Source organism: Anopheles merus, chromosome 3R (assembly GCF_017562075.2).
Source record: "Anopheles merus strain MAF chromosome 3R, AmerM5.1, whole genome shotgun sequence".
Taxonomy (NCBI): Eukaryota; Metazoa; Arthropoda; class Insecta; order Diptera; family Culicidae; genus Anopheles; species Anopheles merus.
In genome coordinates this window covers 22,789,124-22,808,836 of record NC_054084.1, presented here as the reverse complement: position 1 = coordinate 22,808,836, position 19,713 = coordinate 22,789,124, and the positions used below count along the sequence as shown (strand labels likewise).

The 19,713-nt window shown below is 44.3% G+C and overlaps 1 protein-coding gene and 1 long non-coding RNA gene across 2 annotated transcripts; one reads left to right on the top strand and one right to left on the bottom strand.

Moving 5' to 3' along the window:
• Nucleotides 1-6,734: 6,734 nt before the first annotated feature.
• On the bottom strand, nucleotides 6,735-9,411 carry LOC121597300 (cytadherence high molecular weight protein 3-like; the record flags this gene model as incomplete). The annotated part of the gene is made up of 2 exons (XM_041922948.1): nucleotides 9,295-9,411; nucleotides 6,735-8,099 (listed from the first exon to the last, which is right to left on the bottom strand). Coding segments are annotated over exons 1-2 (1,374 nt in total), but the record flags the coding sequence as incomplete, so codon positions are not given.
• A 1,662-nt stretch (nucleotides 9,412-11,073) lies between these two features.
• On the top strand, nucleotides 11,074-12,804 carry LOC121597024. Its single transcript, XR_006005364.1, has 3 exons — nucleotides 11,074-11,456; nucleotides 11,520-11,875; nucleotides 11,944-12,804. It is a non-coding gene; the product is annotated as an uncharacterized LOC121597024 (long non-coding RNA).
• The last annotated feature ends 6,909 nt before the right edge of the window (nucleotides 12,805-19,713 follow it).

Here is a 19,713-nt window from a genome sequence, read left to right as displayed (position 1 = left end):
AGCGGCTTCGAGCGTTGCTGTGCGTTTAAAAGCGAAGCTTTAATTCTGACAGATGAAAAAATGTTTCCATTGTTTTTAAGTTGCTAAATGTTGCCACCGGAAGCTATGTTTTAAAGACATCCGATTTTTTAAGGAGCTTGGATATAAAGATGTAGGGTTTTTACTAACCAGCAAAACACAGAATAATGTTTTACAGAAAAGGGTAGGGTGATACTCTGGATTCAGAACACACTTAAACTGGTTTTAGGAAGTGTCAGGAAAGAAGGACGAATAAAAGAAGAAATCTATTAAAATGAATCACATTTTTTGTTCTATTGCTCTCTGGTACGTTTTTTCATTCTAAGTTTTTAATTAGTTTTTGCATTTTTGACATGAAACTGGCTCGAAGTCAACCATCATCTATTCCGTAGGGAATAGTTTTTGTTTTCAGATGTATTACAAAGCTTATTGCTTACTCTCGGAATACACGATACAAACTATTGATTGTGGAATGTTCGTTTCAATTTGCCAACAAATGGAAGAGAACGATTAACAGTGTTCTAAGCTGTATCACACATCTGATATTTCTGGCATGTTAAGAAAGTGTTATCATTGTCCGAGATGGGTGCCGTTTAAACTATGCAACTTTAGAATTCATAAGACTGTGACTATAAAATGCTAGAATGTTTACAATGCTATCTGAACTTCTGATCAAACACTTATAATGTATTCAACGAATGAAAATAATTATATGCAATGCGTTCATCAAATTATATTCTAGAAAATCGTTCATTTGTGGAAAATTAGAATGCTTACGATTTTTGCTCGCTTTGGATTCTAGAATGTTCTTGGAAAATCCATATTTGTGAAATGATTTTCTTCTTTCACAAGCTTGTACAATCGCTGAACAATTTGCAGTAAAGAGTTCTTGTCTAAAAGTAGGACAGGGTACTATTGTTGGTGTGGAATATGGATGAGTTCCAGCATCGGAATCGATTTAAGATCATGTGCAGGCCCTGTATAGGTTCAGGATCTGTTCTAAGACCGATTCGGAAAAAAATCAGGTACATAACCGATATTAGGTAAGTGTTTAGTTAATGGGTAAAAGTTATGTGTTAGTTGTAGAACAGAATTTGAGATCTATTTTTGGCCCGCATTTGGGACCAGCTTCCGGTATGATATGGCCTGAAATGACCTACTCTGAGACTGAATTGAGTTTTATATAAATTCCACGTCTGCATTGGGTTTGTTTAGTATTACAGGATCGGTATGTGATCGGCATTTGTACAAGGCTTGGATTCCGTACTAGTTCCAGGACCAATATGGAAACGGAATCAGTAAAAAACAACTGACATTGAAAACGGTTTATGATCTGTTCATTCAGCGTTGTGGTATGGGTTTATGAACAGTTTAAGTATCGCTATGGGTTGAGTTTCACTGCCAGAGCTGGTATAGGTTCATAATCTGTTTCTCTTAATATTTAAATTTATAATCAGAAAATTTCTAGGAAGCTTCAGAAAATGGTTAATTTGGGCAATACATCATAGCTTATATTTTTACATCTGAAAGACATCGTTCATATTTACCATTCAATAGAATCCAATAATACATACGATAGCACATTTTTTGAAACGTGCTTAGCCTAGACCGGTTTTATTAAATGTTTGTTCATGTAAAAAGTAGAATCTATAATAATTTCTTTTTAAAATACCCGTTAAGTTGTGTTGATTGAACTTTATCAGAATTTTGAACCATGTTCATCACAGACGAAATAAGCTTTTTCCAAATTGAAACATAGCAATGGTTCGTTAGCTTGATGTGTATTTAAAATACATAACAATTGATCGGAATGAAAAAAGTAACCATCAATGTGCACGAACTGTTCACTGCGGTAGGAATGTTTCATTCGACTCAATACATTGCGACAATGCTAGATCATACAAGTATTATTCACTCTAAAAATCCAGTTTTTTTAAATTCCCATTTCCCTGTGAATGAGCACGCAGTGGTAAAATGCATTGTGGTGTCCCACTAGCTGTGCATAGCATTTTTCATACAGTATGTGTTTTGTTCCTGTATATGTCTCTCCTGCTTTGCTCACATCGACTACACCCATACAAACAGTCCCCTCCCCATATCCCGTCCTGACTCGCATGCAGGCTGCAGCCCAATGGGTCCCATTTTACGACTGAAAAGTAGCATTAAAATTCAATTGAAATTTGCATATTAAATTATTATGAAATTGGAAAACATATTTCCAATTTTTATCGCATTAATAATGAAAAATACTAAAATGCTCGCACCGAAGCGGAATGGTACTAGACCCTTGCCTGCCCTGCCCACGCTTGTCCTGTCCACCTGTCGACCCATGGCCGGGGACTGGTTGCTTGTCACCGCAACGCTACGATCAGGTGAAAAACGGCAATCGCGCGTTCGTCCGGGCTGATTATTTACTCAACCTTCGTAGGCGGCACGTGACGGTGTTACGCGTTACGAAGCACCAAAAGGGAATACACATACATACGCGAGCTGTGTAACGTTGGGCAATTTCAAATGAGCTGGCAACTAAAAACCCTTTGGACGCTCTCTCCCCCACCTTGGTCCTGCACTATTATTATTTAGCGGGTACGCATAAATGAACAGTGTATTTGTTTTGAGCGGTTTGGGCTGCGACTACACACCAGCATTTTAGACACGTTTCATTTGTTTATGTGTGCTTTGGTGCTTTGGCGGAAAAACCACCAGCCCACCCTGTTTTTGTTCTGCTGCTGCAACTGCTGCTGTCGATGTTTCCCTTCCGTTTGATTACAGCTATTTTTTCACGCCAGCTCGCTCGAGTACGGCAGTTGTGCAGTTGGGCATCCGTGGGTGAGGAAATGATTGGTTTCTGCGCGCGTGTGCGCTTGATTACGTGCGCGAGCAAAGCAAACCCAAAATGGCACAATGGTATGGCAATTGGCTTAATAGCGCTCGGCAAGGGGAATACAAAAAAAAAACATCCCTGACAGCGAAACCAGCAATAGTCATAATTATTATTGCAGCTGTTGACTTTCGCCCGTGGAGTGGTGGATTCGCGGGGCAATGCAAGAATGCAGAAGGCTGCAGCTGGGTTGCAAACTGTGATGCGGGTCGGCTGTTTAATTCGACTGTTTTTACGGCCCCGAACAGTGAGCAGACCCTGCCCGATGACCCACCGGCGGAAGTACGGTGGGCAAACTGCTGTTGCTAAAGGTTTTGCATTAGCGCACTGCCACAGCACGACCGACAGCGCCGTAATCAATGATGCGTTGCAAATAATCAAATTTATGCATGAAAAATTTGTTATTTAGATTGAGCCGGGTTCTGTTCGGTTTGGAGCTGGGCGGGAATTAGCTTTCCCAGGTTTCGGCTCGATGTATGTGTGTGTGTGTCCCCTTGGGAAGAGTGGCCGGCATTTGACCTCACTCCGCCCCAAGGGAGGAACGGCAATAACATCCGGGACTAAAGTGATCCACCCGGCTTGGACCCGGAGTGGACTCGGAAGGCTGTTTTCAAAATTCTCGGCACGCCTGACTGCCACGGCTTTGCTGAAGGGAGGCAAAGCCGAAGGGAAGAGATACAAAGGGAATCGACCGTATGCACCCGATCGTGCGTCCGCGTGTGCACTGTGGTGCATTTAATTTTCGGCTTTCTTTTTTCCCCGTTTGTTCCTCGGTACACTTGATACTGCCGCCCGTTCCGTCCAAATGTTTTCCGGAGGCTCCGTACGGCGGGATGATGATGAATTCCGAAATCAGCCGAATCAGCACCGCTCCGCGTACCCGATCGAACCAAACTCACCTGGGACCTGGCTAGACCCGGGGTGATGGGTAGACTCCGGCCCGAAGGGGGTTTTATAAATTTTCCGCCTAATTAGATTACGCTTCATTTAAATTTGCAATCCGGCCATCCATTGATTTCCACGGGCACGGCGGTACGGGCTGGCGGCAAGAAGAAACAAAAAAGTGGATGAAATTAAGCAGCAGCAGCATTTTGCGATGGTATAGTGCATACAAATTATCGCCGTAGCCTTCGAGTTGCGGCCGCCCCGGGAGGTTTGGTCCAGTTTTCGGGCGAATGAAAAAAGTTGATTTGTTGGGATTGTTTGCTGAATGTTTTTTTTGGAGAGAAAAATTAATCATACTTTGATAGCAAAGCATGATGGAACACATTTCAGTAACTTCCTTCGCATACCTTCTTGTTGCTCATTACAGTCTTGGGGGTCTAATAGGTCTGAAGAGTTTGAAGTTGTTCACAGTTTAGAGGCGTCGATTATCAAAGTTTAGTAGTTTAAAAAAGCTGTGTTCAAACCCTCAAGCCTTCTCAGGTTGGGCCTGCCAATCGTAGAGATCTTTTAAAATTTACTTTCTTTTAGCGTTTAGTTTTAGTTGAGTTCAGTATTGAGACTCACTCAATTGGCTTGTCAGTTGTGAGAGAGCTGGGCATTATCAAAGTCAGCAAAGCTTGGCTTGTGCGTCGCATGCAATTGTTTACTGATCTAGATCATCCCTCTTTCGAATGGTTTCGGAGGTTAGTTATTGTATACTTTATCCCGCAGAAATTTAACAGTAGTTTTCATACGAGTGTAAAAAGCATATACATATAATCAAATGAGCGATTCTTAATGTAATTGAATCAGATGACCATTCCCTATAGATGAGCTGACCAGCATTTATGAAAGCCTGTTGTAATGAGCAAAATGACTCTATTTTTACTTATCACACGTAGAATCTTCTGAACAGTTAAGCGCTCAGTAAATGTTGAAGGTCGATTATCATGGATCCTCACTAAGCTTTAGCGATTTTATCGTTACATTCGAAAGAAAGAGTAACTTAGTACAACCGGCCTATAAGGATTTCGAGAGACTTATTAAGAACCACGCACTGTCGGATAATCAATCCTTTTTACAGGACTATGGTCCATTCTATTATATTCTATTCTATACATGAACCCACGACGGGCATGTTGTTAATTCTGGCGAGTTGACGACTGTTACGCGGGACCGATCCAAGAGGCATGAGCTGAATCTCCAAATAGATCTACACTTTGACGAGTATATTCTCTTTCTCAGCTCTTCAGCATAAAGTAGTTATCCAAACCACAAGTTGGAACAAGCTATTATTATTGAGATATTTAGTTTTTCAAGAGTAATCTGTAACGAAACCGTTGCTCAGGCAAGGACATCTCAAAATATCGGATTTTTTTTTTATCTTTTCAGTTTACAATACTTCTTGAAGCTCTTAATTTATAGGAAATTAATCATTAATCGTAATTTAAACATCCACTGTTTATCGAAGGTAAAGTATGATGGTAGCTGAGTTGCGCGCAAGGATGCTGGTTACCAACCGGTCATTCTACAACCTGAAAAATCAGTTCACCTCAAAGAACCTGTTGCGACGGACGAAGCTGGGACTATATAGCATCTACATAGTACCGGTACTCACATACGCCTCTGAGACATGGACACTGTCCAAATCTGACGAATCCTGCTAAGCCGCGTTCGAGAGAAGATGCTCAGAAGGATACTTGACCCCGTATGTGTGGAAGGACAATGGAGGAGCCGCTATAATGACGAGCTATACGAGATGTACGGCGACCTCACTGTCGTACAGCGTATAAAGCAAGCCAGGCTACGGTGGGCTGGCCATGTTATACGCATGGAAACGGACGACCCAGCCCGTAAAGTCTTGTTAGGCTGTCCACAAGGACAGAAGAGGCGTGGTAAGCCCAAATTGAGGTGGTAAGATGGCGTGGAGGCGTCTGCCATTAAGGCTGGGATAATGGACTGGCAGACGAAGGCATGAGACCGTGAGCAGTTTGGACACTCCTGAGGCAGGCCAAGACCGCAAAGCGGTTGTAGCGCCGGATAAGTAAGTAAGTAAGTAAAGTATGCTAAAGTAAGATAGCTACATCTGTGAAGATTCAATTCAGCATGATTCGGATTGGGATACATTCCGTATTATAATTTTGTGGATGAACTTCTCCTCTTCTTACAATAAGTATAACACAATCTCCTTTTTGTGATCATAACTTTTTTGTTTATTTATCTTTTTCTCTGTTTTAATATTTTCAGTCATTCGATACAACAACTAACAACAACTTGATGCAAATATCGCCAAACGCGCCACCTGTGGTCGTTCATTTCGCCCCGATCGGTAACGGCTCCAGCCAAATGCACGCACACATCTTCCCAGTCCTTTAGTCAGTGTGGCTGCATCTGACCGGAGCAGTTAAGGCTGCGATATTTCTCGATCCATGCAGCTCGATTGGTGCATCCGAATATTTCAAGATTTTTTTTTGTTTTCATTGACTCTACATTCCCAATTTTTGCGCTTGCTTGCGTCTGGGTCAGTTCTCTTTTGGCAAAGCCGGCTGACTCGCTGACACACTGGCTGGGGCTAATCTTAAACAGTAAAGCGTTATACATAAACACGAGTCGCGCGAAACGAAGGACTCTTTCGATCTTGCGGACGGAGCAGGTAGCGACACCCGTTCAGTCGCGGCACAACCGATTCTGTTTGTTTGCTGCAAAGCGTCACGAGGCAAGGTATATGTACTTCTTAGAATTAAGGCGAACAGTTTATCACATCGTCCGGATTGTCGGTCTGGCACGGGGGATCACGCATCACCGCCCTTTAGTGCGATTCGTAGTGCTGCTGGTGATGGTTTTGCTCCTGCTGCTGGTACTGCTGCTGCTGGTGAGCGTTGTAGATCTGCTGCTGGTGCTGCTGGTACTGGTGGTACTGCTGCTCCTGCTGGTGATGCAGCTGCTGCTGCTGCTGCTGGTGCTGCTGGTGCTGCTGCTGCTGATGGTGCTGGATCTCCTGATGGTAGGCAGTGTGGGCTGGCGCCTCCTGATGGTACACAACCTGCTGCGGTTCCGCGTGGTAAGCCAGGGCCTGCGGCTGATCGTGGTAGTATTGTTCCTGCTGGTGCTGCTGATGCTGCTGTTCGTACTGGACGAGCTGCTGCGGCTGCTCATGGTGATGCTGCTGCTCCTGGATCAGTTCCTGGTGGTACTCGGCTTCCGGCTTCTTCTCGCTCACGTGCACCGGCACAATGACCTTCTCCTTCACCGGCACTGGCACCTCCTTGTGGACGGCAAACTTCACCTCCTTGTAGACGGGCACTGGGCGATCGATCGGCACTTTCACCTCGTACGGCACCGGCTTCTCCACCGTGTACGGGAACTTCTTCTCGACCGTGTACGGCACTGGCACTGGGACCTTAACGGCAACCTTCACCGGGCGTGGCACCTCCACCTCATAAGGCTTGTCCACCGGCACCTTCACCTCATACGGGACCTTCTTCTCCACCACCACTGGGTACGGCTTCAGGACCTCCACCTTGACCGGCTTCAGGACGTCCACCTTGTACGGCTTGTCGACCGGGACCTTCACCTCATACGGGACCTTCTTGTACACGGTGTACGGTTTCGGGACGGCCACCTCATACTTCACCTCGTACGGCACCTTCTTCTCGACGGTAACTGGGACCGGCACTGGGACCTTCACCTCGTACGGCACCTTCTTCTCCACGATGTACGGCTTCGGGACGTGCACCTTCACCTCGTACGGCTTATCGACCGGGACTTTCACCTCGTACGGGATCTTCTTGTACACGGTGTACGGTTCCGGGACGTGGACAGCGTACTTCACGTACTCCTTGATGTGCACCGGGACCTTCTTCTCCACCAGGTAGGGCTTCGGGATCGGTACCTTCACCTCGTACGGCACCTTCTTCTCGACCGTGTACGGGAAGTGCTTGTGCACGGTGTACGGCACCGGGTACTTCTTCTCGATCGTGATCGTCTTGATCGGTTCCTCGTACTTGACGTGCTGGTGCTGGTAGTGGTGCTGCGGCTGTTGGTGATAGTGCGCCTGCTGCGGCTGATACTGCTGGTAGCCGTGCTGCTCGGCGTATCCGTGCGACAGGTGGCTCCATTCGTCCAGCGATGCTCCTCGTTTCTCTAGACGTTGAGAATCCTTTGACTCAGCTTCTACGCTTCTCTGTTCGGCCTGCTGCTGCTGCTGCTGCTGCTCGGCAGCATTCTCCGCAGTGGCCAATGCCACCAGCAGGGCCAGGCAGCATGGGATAATGAACTAAAGAGAGGGAAAAGGTGGAATTCGAAGGGGAACCATTAAGACATCTTGTTGACTGTTTGTGTTGGATTGGTCTTATGCAAGAGTGATGAAATAAGATGATCGTTTCGATATATCTTTTTTCTTTTCTTCAAACATCTATAAACTGTCATAATTGGCGCCAGCAGCAGCTGTTACATGATCGGACGAGAAGGAAAAACCTTTCACATCGGATCGAAAACCCCACAAAATGCCATAACCATTCGATTCAGGGGGAAACAAATCTCCATAATCATGTTGAAAACGAATTCGCAAAACTCGAAAACAAAAATTTCAAACCATCCGATCAAATTAGTGCTCGATCCGCGCTGAAATGCACATCATTTCATAATGCATAATTGCAACTGCTCGCGATTGGATGCACATTCCGGAAGCAATTCCTTGTACGCGCTGCTTCGGTGTATGTAAAAACGTGGCAACGTAAGAGCGACCGAGTGCGATTTAAATTGTTTCCACTTAGCCAAACTAATGTGGGGCACCACTTTCGATCGAATTTTCACCCGGCCCCGGGACGATGTTTCGGCGGTGATGTTTTGCGCACAAAACAAATAGAGAGACTGGTGGAAGCTGGTGCACGCTGGTGCCCGGCGATCAATCACGATTTCGATTTTTACGGCCCATTCGATCACGTGCCCCCTTTCGAAAAAGGGGTTCATTATTATACACGCGTTATGGGCGTGTGTGCGGAATGGGAGTTCAAGCTTACGCGTGGGGCAAAAACATGACGCGCTTTTTTTGTATGAGCCAAGTAATAAGGTACGGCATGCGTTTCACTTTTTGCTCTTCTTCACCCTTCTTCGCTTCTCTATCGATCACTTGATCATTCTCGAATCGCAATAGCGTCCGAATCGATCGAGCCAGGCAGGAAAGAAAGTGAAGACACACACACGGAGAGACGTTGAGTGCCGTTAGGTTTTCACTGGTTCTGCAATTATCTTATCAGATGCACCCCCTTTTCCCTACGCCTGCTGTCCGGTAGTTGAGCGTAGAATGCTCGCCCGGCCCTGCTTGGAGCCACTTTCACGCATCACCCCCAAAACTCATCACAGCTGATGTTCACTGCTTTGCAGTAGATTCACCACAAACTCTTCAATATGAACCTGTACACACACTGTAGTTATATCTCTATATATTGTTCACAAACTCGTTCACGTACCATACGCATTGTGGTGCAGTGTCGATGCTCGACCCAAAACGCGCTGATGGTTGCGTACACTTTATCTTCGCACCAAAAAACTACTACCAGAGATAGCGAGACCAGAGAAAGAACTGATTTTCGAAGACGCCGGCCAGTGGCTTTTATACCGCGGAGTGGAGTAGGAAAATTAAGATTCGGGCAAGTCCCCCTGCCCGAAAGGCGCCCAAGCGGCCAGCGACCCTCTCGCTTGGTCGCGGCTCAGTTCGGCAGCGAGCTGTTGTTGTTGTTGCTGCTTGTTGCACGGAAGTGATGCGTGAATCTTCCAAGATTCGGACACCGGTGGATGGTGGTGGTGGTAGGCTGCAACAGCACCGAAAATGATTTCAACCCAACGCCGTTATGAAGTTCACCCGAATTGTAGTCGTCGTCGTCGTCGTCGTCGTCGTTTCTTTCCCGTGCGGCCGTTTAATGACGCAAAATCACTGACGGATATCGTACACGGGGGGTGTGTTAGGAAATTCGGAAAAGCCCCGCCAACCTTACGAGGAGCCAGCCGTGTATCATGACGGCAAATAAAAGTTACAAGTTTAATCAACTTTTCGATGGAATTGGTAATTTTTTGTTTGCTGTTGTTTCGCAGTGTGTAGTTGCTTCAATCCCTGAAAAGAAAAAAAAAGCATCGTAAGTGCTCTACATTATTGGGAAGGCGTCTCATGGATGGCTACGGAAGGGTTTGCAGTGTGTGCAGGTGGATATTGTACATGCAGCAAAGGTGAGAGAAAAGTTTACAACCCAACTTCATACAGGTGTGGGCCCTCGTAATGCAGGAGAAACTTTGGCTACGCTTTTAGTTTTACTTCTCGCTCGGTCGGTGTTTGGTAGCTTCAGCTTGTGCTGTAGCTGAATTAATAAGCTGACATCTCTGTTTGAACGTTGGAACATTTGATACATTTCATGTATTGATCTTGATTATGTCCATTTTCTTCTTTTTTTTGGTGTGTGTGGATTTGCTTTATCTCACAAGATCCATAAAAAAACATCCAACCCAGCACACACGCTCAGCCTGAAGGCACCCTCTCTCCGCTACCTAATTCGACACGGTTCAAGGAGCAGTGTGAGTAATTAATCCACTTGTGATGTTTTCGAAATCTTCGATCGGGCCGGACTTTCGGACACTCTGTTGCAGGGTGAAAATCAACCCACAACAAAACAACTATATCATCAAGGTGCCTCTTCGACTCGGTCGGTCTGTGGCCTCGCCGATGCAGCCTTGTTCGATAAGACTTGATGACCGGAATGAAAGATTGCACGGTTGCACACGGTCCCAGAGGTCATGTGGCGCAATGGGCAACGGTGTACGGGGTTATGCAATAAACCTAATGGGTGTGCAACCGAGCACACCCCAAACGCATATTATTATAAAGATTGACCAGAGGCTTGAGCTATGCTACATTTAAATCCCGCCATACATTTAGGTCGATTTTTGCCGTAACATTATGATTATTTTGCCTAACCGACATGAATAATCATCACATCAGGTGGGCATGAAAGTGAAAGACTGTTGTACTACATTGGTTATCATGTAACTGGTTGCACCCTTTCTGTGGTTGTCTTCCAAGGAATAACCAATTGCGAAGAAAAAGGAGAGAGTTTGCTATCAACGTACAACAGGAAAGATTAAAATTCATTATAAACGCTCAACGATACCGTCCTCCTAGCAATCATAGCAAGCCATGGTCGGGAAAAGTGTAGCTACGACACGGCGACAACTCAACCATCTTCCTTCAGCAAGTGAGTGTGTGTGTGTGTGCGAGTGCGTTTTGTCCACGCCCGGGAAAGCGAAATTCATCCAAGCAAACTTTGCAGCTCATTTTAATCAGCCTCAATGGGGTTAGGTTACGCTTTGGGCGTGCGGGTTTGGTGCATGTGCGCGGGCGCGCGCCCACCTGCCGGCCTGAAGTCTTATTTACTGTCATAAATATTCATTGTCATATTTGGCATTTAGATTGATGCTAATGTAAAATGTTTGCAAACTAACCCCAAAGTCCCGGCGGGAGGGTGAGCCGTGCAGTGTACAAACTACATGCAGCTTCCACCGACAGTTCAAGCAGTTCAAGGAGCCCAAAGAGAGGGCGGGGAGGAGCATGGAGAGTTCGTAAATCCCATTTCCGCTGCCAACTGTGAGTGATGCAAGGGAATGGGGAAGAAACGTTTCATTAAATCATAGAAGTTGATCATTGTAGTGCCGTGCCACAGTGACGCGAGCCTTGTAAAAGGTGAGTAAGCGAAACAGACACCTGAGTGCAGTTCATTCCGATGCCAACCGGACAGTGCAGTGCCGGGGATCCTCCTTATCGCCGGCTGGCAGAAACCGAACCAAAGCCCATCGCACAGTGATCAGTCGGCGTGAATAGTGGCGATGATACCGTACGTATCGTCTTCTAATTGTGTGACTAGCGGGCGTTCATAAATTAACAAACAACGAAATCCGGATGGCAGAAACCAGGGGCAGCACGGGGCTTAGCAGCTGACGATTGCATCGAAACCGGGCTGCAAGGCACAAGTAATCCATTCCGTGTACACACACAGAACACTGCCGGTACGCATTCAAAGATATACTTTATGTGACTGTACACATAATAATCAGCGCGTTTGTATCGATTCCAGGTGCCACAGTGAACCGGCTGAAAGGTCGGTATCATGTATCATGTCGAGTGGGGCATACGAGTGGGACCGTTGAAGCTGGGCCCCTTTCCTGGCGCTGGACAAGCGTTAGCTTTCAATATTTAATTAACGGAGTTTCGTGTGGATGATCCGTACGCGTGTGTCAGTGTTTGTATCGGAACGTTTGATATGATGCATTAAGGGCCTTGCTTCGTATGATATCTCGTCACCGGCCGGTGCGTTCCGTAGGTCGTTCGGGACCGTTAGAAGCCGCACACCATCCCGGAAGGGCCGGAGTCTTGGTGTGGTTCGGACGAGCTCGGACGATATCAAAGAAATCATCACACCGAGCATCGTTATCATACACAGTGAGAGATAGAGAGAGCTATCAATGTGGCTTATTGGAGCCGGTGGATGCAATGTCGTGAAACGCTATTGGCGTGTAAATAATGTATGATTTATGATTCATTATTTAAAATACTTCAATATGACACGTGTGTTTCTGTGCGCAAGTACATCCAACAGTGCGGACGCTTTTGATTTATCCTGCTGAAGTAGGTATTGGAAAACATAATTGATACAGGGGCATTGATAACACGGAGACACGGAGCATGTGAGCACAGTGTTTGAGAGGTTTACTTGAACAGATCTTGATAACACCTCAAACCTAGTACCGATACATTGCGTTGCTTATCACGTCCTTACAATCACACCTTCAGAAAACATGCTTTTCGATTCAAAATCTCGATGAAAAGCTTTCCCAAATAACCTCCCACCCAGCTGGCAAGATGCATTGATAGATCCAATTGTACCACACCCTGGTTCAACATTTAGCTCCAAAAGGCATCACCGAATCTCGAGCTACGCAACCAACCAAATCCATTCATTCCGGTTAGTTTGTTTTGGTTTGCTCAAGCACGCTCCTATGCTCGGGGAGGCACGAACTGGAAGAAAAAATCAAAACAACAGATTTATGTGCCTCCCTAATCACATGTAATCAACCATGGAGCGACGGATAACGAATAGATAAATTTCCCGAACCAACTGACGAAAAGCCTAGCCACGTTGGGGAAACCTATACACCTTCCAAACCGTTCTAGTATGCCCAATTGATTGGTTGCTCCGTGTCGGGTGTATAGCTGCGATGTGTGCGAATTGTGTGTTGTTTGAGGGAAGACGAAACCCGACCATGGAGCATGGAAGTGAGTGTATATAATAAATTCTTCCCTCAGTTTAGGTATCCCTTTCCGTAACTGGGCTGATTTGTATCGGGGAATGGAACTGTCAATATGTAAGATTTCGTAAGATCCTTTCTCTCCGTTGCCTCACATCCGTCCGCTTCTTGCAAAACCCATCTCCATTCCATTCGAAGGCCAGGGATGTCAGTTTAAATTTAAGGATAATAATTTTTCTTTCTTCTCCACTTTTCTCATGATATCGTTGCACGAGCCGGGCATCAGTTTTGGGAGGTTTGAAAGGTTTTCGGACGTGAAGAGTGGGAAAAGAAAAATGCTTCCCGTAACTTGATAACATATCAACAAGGTTGCATATGTGTTGTTTGCTCCATTTGCTCAATCTTTCACTCATTTCACACACACACACACACACAGACACGGGGCGGGTGGGTTTGGGATGCTCACGCGGAAAGGGTTTTTGCTTCGAGTGATATAGGCTTAGAAGCGGACCGGCGCTCAAGCCGCTTGGCCGGATGAATCGCTTTCGGAAGCGAATTTCCAGCAAAGCATGCCGATAGAAAGGCAGAAGCGGATCAATGTCATCGCTTGATGGAAGCATGTAATCCGACAGGGAACCCCGGCCGTTGGCTAACTGGTTGAAATTGAACTTTTGCTAGAACACCCTCCTGCCTCCCTCGCTGATTTGTTTAGACAGAAAATGTAAACTTTGTACAAATGTGCAAGCCAGCAGTGAAGAAAATAAATTAAGCTCCAAACTTCATACGGGCCAGCAGTTTCAGGATGTCGAATGATGTATGGGTTAGTTTTGGCGAATGTTTGTGCTGGGACGCACCGGTTAGAGAGCGATCAAGTGGAAGATGAGCTCTGGTTAAACTTGCCGGCGCCACTTATCACTCATTGGTTGAGACTGAGTTGGATAAGTAAATGCTTGGGATGCTCCATATGACTACTCTGAAATTTATCAATCAGCTAGTGGGTATGGTTTGTTGACTTATATGATAGTGGAATCCATTGAAGACTAGGTTAATGACAGATATTGATTTAAAATTCCAGGAACACTATGGATGTTCAGTTCGTAATCAATTCCATCCCGCTATAAGTTCAGGATAAGTTACAGGAACAGGACATGTATGGGTGCTGTAGAAGTTCCTGCACCAGTATAGGTACTGTATTAATTCCAAGAATTGTATAGGTTTAGTACCAGTTCCATAATCGGTATGGATTCTTGGACCACTCGTGGACCATTATGGGTTCAGGATCTGCTCCAGTACCGGTACGGGTTCAAGACCTGTTACAGAACTGGTATTAAGTTTCGGATCACTTCCAGGACTGTTATGGGATAGGGATCAGTTTCAATACTGATATGAGTAAAATTCTTTTAAAAAATTACAGAATTAAAATGAGTTTGTACTGAATTCCAGGACCAGTACGGATGCTATCAGTTTCTCTTTATGTTTCTGTTTGATATAAGATGCATATGAAATTTTCGTCATTTTTCCCGTAGCCGCTTAAAATTACCATGTTAGTTTACTTTTATTGGCGCCCTTTCCGTTTTAAGTTCGCATGCTGAAATTTCAGCCTGTCAGCTGTTTGCATTGTATAGCAGTTTTCGAGCCGCTATCTAAGTGGGTATAATATACAGGTGGGCTTGTCCCAAGGTGTATGAATTTATAAGGCAGATTTTAATCGCTTCTGCTTCAGAATGAAAATTTTAGTATTCGTGTATTAGTATTAGTATTTTAGTATTAGTATTTTAGTGTTTTCAGTATTCGTCAAGCCTCCAGAAAGCTTTTTTGAACAAAAGTTTTCACCCGTTATGTCAAAAAGTGATATTCAAATTTGGTTATAAAAAACATGCTATGGACCACCTAGACTACATACATTTTGATTCTAGATTCCACCACCTAATCTCTTAAATGCTCCTTGGGATAAATGAAAACACCACCTTGTTTTGCAATTGTTCGAGCAGGTACTCGAATCTAATTCTAGCTTTGAGGCTAGAATAATCTAGACTGAAATTTTATTTATTCATTTATTTATTTATTTATTTATTTATTTATTTATTTATTTATTTATTTAGATACAAATATCTGCCATAGAGGGCTAAATAAAGGTAAACTTACTGACTAAAACTTAAAATTAATGATAACAAACAAATACTTAAATCTAACTAGACAAACATATACTAGACAACAAGCAATTTGTAACACAGCCAACACAAGTAAGATGAAAGAATTAGGATGGGCAAACAAAAAGTGAGTCAAAGAACTGAAGAAAGAGGGGGCGCAGGGATTGAGGGGAGATATGAAAATCAAACACACCAGAGGCACTGTTGAAGCGTTGGAGGGATCGAAGAAACGGATCATTGGTGCCATAAAGCGTTCTTCTCGACGGAATTTGAAGGAAATCGCGGCGTCGAAGAAAGCGAGCAGGCGCGTACAGCGGTATTCTGTCAAGTAATGAAGGATAATCAATTTCGTTCCCAAGCAAACCGCTGATAAGCAAAGCTGGAGAAGCAGAGCGACGATCGTGCAGGCTCTTCAAACCAAGCATGCGACACCGGACTTCATAAGGGGGAAGAGAAGCACCCGATTGCCCTAAAAGACGCCTAATGGCAATACGGGTGAATCTGCGTTGAACGCTTTCAACCCTTTCAATCCATACCGAGCTGACTGGGCACCACACAACGCTAGCGTATTCTAAAATAGGGCGGACTAAGCTACAGAAAAGTGCTTTAAGGCACATAGGGTCACGCACATAGCACAAATCATTCCTAATACACTATTGGCATGGTTAATGATGCGCTCAATATGTTGATTGAATGACAACTTTGCATCAAAGAAATTGTAGGCTAGTTTTGTGTGTGTGTGGTATGGAGTGTTTACATGAGCCGGTCTCGTAGTACAGTCGTCAACTCGTACCACTTAACAACATGCCCGTCATGGGTTCAAGCCCCAAATGGACCGTGCCGCCATACGTAGGACTGACTATCCTGCTATGGGGGATCAATAAGTCACTGAAAGTCAAACCCACAAGTAGTGTGGTACAGGCAGGCCTTGACCGGCAACTGTTGTTGAGCCAAAAGAAGAAGAAAAAGAAGTTTACATGATTTCAGCCTTCAACTGTCAAACTCCATACAAAAAACTGACTAGAATCGTGAAGGGCCCCATTGTTTGTTATAAAACTCATATTCAAAGCGCATGATGTAAATTTCAGAATTAGTAAATGTTATAGCTAGGCAAATGTGGTTGCATATAACAAAATCAAAAGCAAAAAAAACAGAAACTTGCATGACTTACGTCCCATGCAATGTATTCTACACACAGTTGTTAGTTTCTTAATCCTCAATGGTATAAAACTATTTGTTGTTAATTTTTATTTCCCCTTTCATCTGCCAAAACCCCAATACTCGTTAGAAAAGGCATACAAAAAAAAAACACATACACCCGTTACTCTTAGAATTAATACTGCAAATGCTTATGCAATACAGGCATCCATACGACAACACATTCCCCGTCTCCCCGAGGGCATTGCATGGTAGCACTGCATTAAGGGAGGTAAGCTTGGCGAAACCGCAACACTACTGTCATCGCTAGGACTTCTTCAAACGGCTTATGAGTGGAACAAAGCAGCACAAATTTCGACTGCTCGTTACCATTGCACCCATGGGAGACTCACGGGTAACGAACCACCATCACCATCGCCAGCAGGAGGATACACGTTTGCAAATAAAGTCGTTTTGGAGCGCTTGCCGACCGGCAGCGGGTTATACGGGCTTAATGTCACCGGAAAGTTCAAACTACCACTAACACGAACGATATAGTTGGTACAGTTAACCGCACACCCGGTAGTGTTTTGCAATATGTACAGTGGCAGAAATAGTTCGGACAGTATGCAGCCGGTGCTGCTGTGCCAATAGCTGGCACTGGAAGCATATTTAAATTAAAGTTAGCACGAAGGCATGCAAAACCAATGGCAAGCATTAGTGAGTGGTCGAGGGTGAGGGTGGTCAACTGATTTCGAGGTTGAGAGTTTTTACGTTGAAATTGGAATCAACGAGTTTTATGACAATACATAGAGGATTATATTCATTCAAATTATCACAACAAAATTCCCAAGTTTACTACTCTAGTTTCCTGAAGTCTCTACAACTTTGGTCACTATTTAATTCATAGAAGTACAAATAATAACGTGTATTCGGTGAGTAAAATTTAATATTTTTTACTTACAAATTAATAACCATATAAAACAATTGATAGACATTCTCACATTACAATAATGGCGGATCACGACCGATTTTTTTAAACTTTATAAACCAAGGTACAAAGAAAACTAAAAATTAACATGTTTGGATTGTTAGTATCGTCAGCTTAATGAACACTATTTTGCTTCAATTTTATACAATGGTTTTTCACAAGAATTTCTTGTTTACGGGGGTTATTATCAATAGGGAAAAAGATAAAATATTCAATGTGAACGCTATGATTCAAACATTGAAACACATTTCCTGAACATAAAACTGTCTGCTTTGCAAATATCAAACAATATTTTGTTATTGATTCATTTTGGTAGGAACCCCAATTATTAGTTGTAGTGTTTAAATTACAGGGTTTTCCACGATTTATTGCTCAATTCAAAGATGTTTGGTTCGTTCCCATAGTTTATTGGTATTTTCCGATTGGATATCAATACAATTGGACCAAAAAATTATGGGAAACAACCAACAAATCGTGGGAACGCACCAAAAAAATATGGGAACCCACCAAAAATTGATGGGAAACCCTGTATTAGTTTTTTTAATTCAAACATCTATCTAATTCATCAAGTTAATCTTTTAGTTCTAAAGTTCTTTGTTATCAGTTTATTTTTCGTATTTTCTACAAATTTGTGATTAACCACTTTTTCTGTATAATTCACTTTTCTTTTTTAATGTTAACGGTGCCGTGAAATGAACTTATTTCACTTAAACCATGAAAAAAGGAGGAAAATTGTACACTGGCTTTATCCATTCGTTCCGTAGTGAAGTACACTTGACCCGTCGAGCAACGAGAAACACAAATATTTAATTGCTGTAATGATAGCTGTTAGCTCTCGGGAACACCACTTTTGATATTGATCTGTTCCTTCGTCATTGCAATGCAATACCTGCCCACTCAAGCCCTATCAGGACCGAACGCACGGAAGAGCACCCATACAGGGGTATCGTATCCAAAGTGCACTCACATTCGGGCTGTAAATTCGAATTGTTCGAAAAGTTCGTGACACTCGTGGGTTTGCCGGCTGGATGGATACGACTTTATCAATTTGCCGTTTCGTGCGGTTTTCCCTTCCCAGCACCGCATTTATGCAAAACCGCACACATGCACAGTTTGGCAAACACCGCAGTGCCCGATCATTGACCCGATCTTGACAAACTCTTTGGAAAAACCAAACTGGCAATGGTGGTGCTGCTGCTACCGGTGCTACTGCTGTCCCATCTCCATTGGTTACGAACGCACCACTGTCCTACAAAAACGTGAAATAGAGATGTTTTTAAACGTCTGTGTGAGATCGTTTTGGTTTTTTTGATCCCACTGTATGTCATCTCTCTTAGTTTCGTTATTGGGGGACTCCCTGGCTCCCCACAAACCCTGGCACAAACCCTGATCCCTGACGTGACAATGACGCTGCATACATGTCGTGTGCATGTGCATCTGTCAGTACTACCAGAGCCGCCCTGGCAGAGTGCACTTTGCACGCCGTTCGGACGCTGAGTAGGAACTGTGCAATTAAACTGCAGCCTGATTCATGCTCATGAGCTTCCCGGGCCCGTACCCGGGACGGTTGGCTCCGGTGAGTGTGGTTGTAACATTTTTAATTTACGGCATTCCTTGCTCGCACCGGTCTCCCCGGTAGATGAAGATGAAGTTTCCGGGCAAGAATTTCCTTTTTCGAGTGGCGTGTGGACCACCTTCTTCCCTTCACTCCACGCAAGTCACATTACTAGCTGGGTAATTGAAATATTTGTGGTTGCCGGTAGCTGGCAACTGGCTTCAGCTGTGGCTTCGGGGACACCGAGCAAACCGAAGCTGCACCGGTTGCAATTTACAAAATGCGAATCACACCCTCACTCTGGTGAAGAACGGTGGCACGCGGTAGTGGTGTAATGATCTATGACAGGTTCATTAGAAATGATTTACGGTAAGTGGAGTTTCTCGACGACGAACTTGCTCCTTAGGCCTGATCTGAACGGGTGTCTGTCTTACGGGCGAGGCTACCCCAAACGGGGATCGTGCCGTTGCTTGTGGAAAAAAGGGCCAAAAGGGCTGCAAACTCATCCGAACGTTTAGTCCGAGGCGATGTAAAACAGAGCAGCGTTATCATGTCCATTTTGGATGCTTAATCGATGGAAGGGAGCTTCTGTTTACTTGCTGAAAAGATGAATGAAAGGCTAGGGTAATTTATAACGTACATGACACCTCCGTGTCAAACATGGTGAGATTGTATTATGCTTTAGTTTGAGGATTACTTACGGTGTCTGGAAGTTGTGATGTGTCTGCAATATATCTTGTGCAGAAATATGAAGGGACAGTTGGGC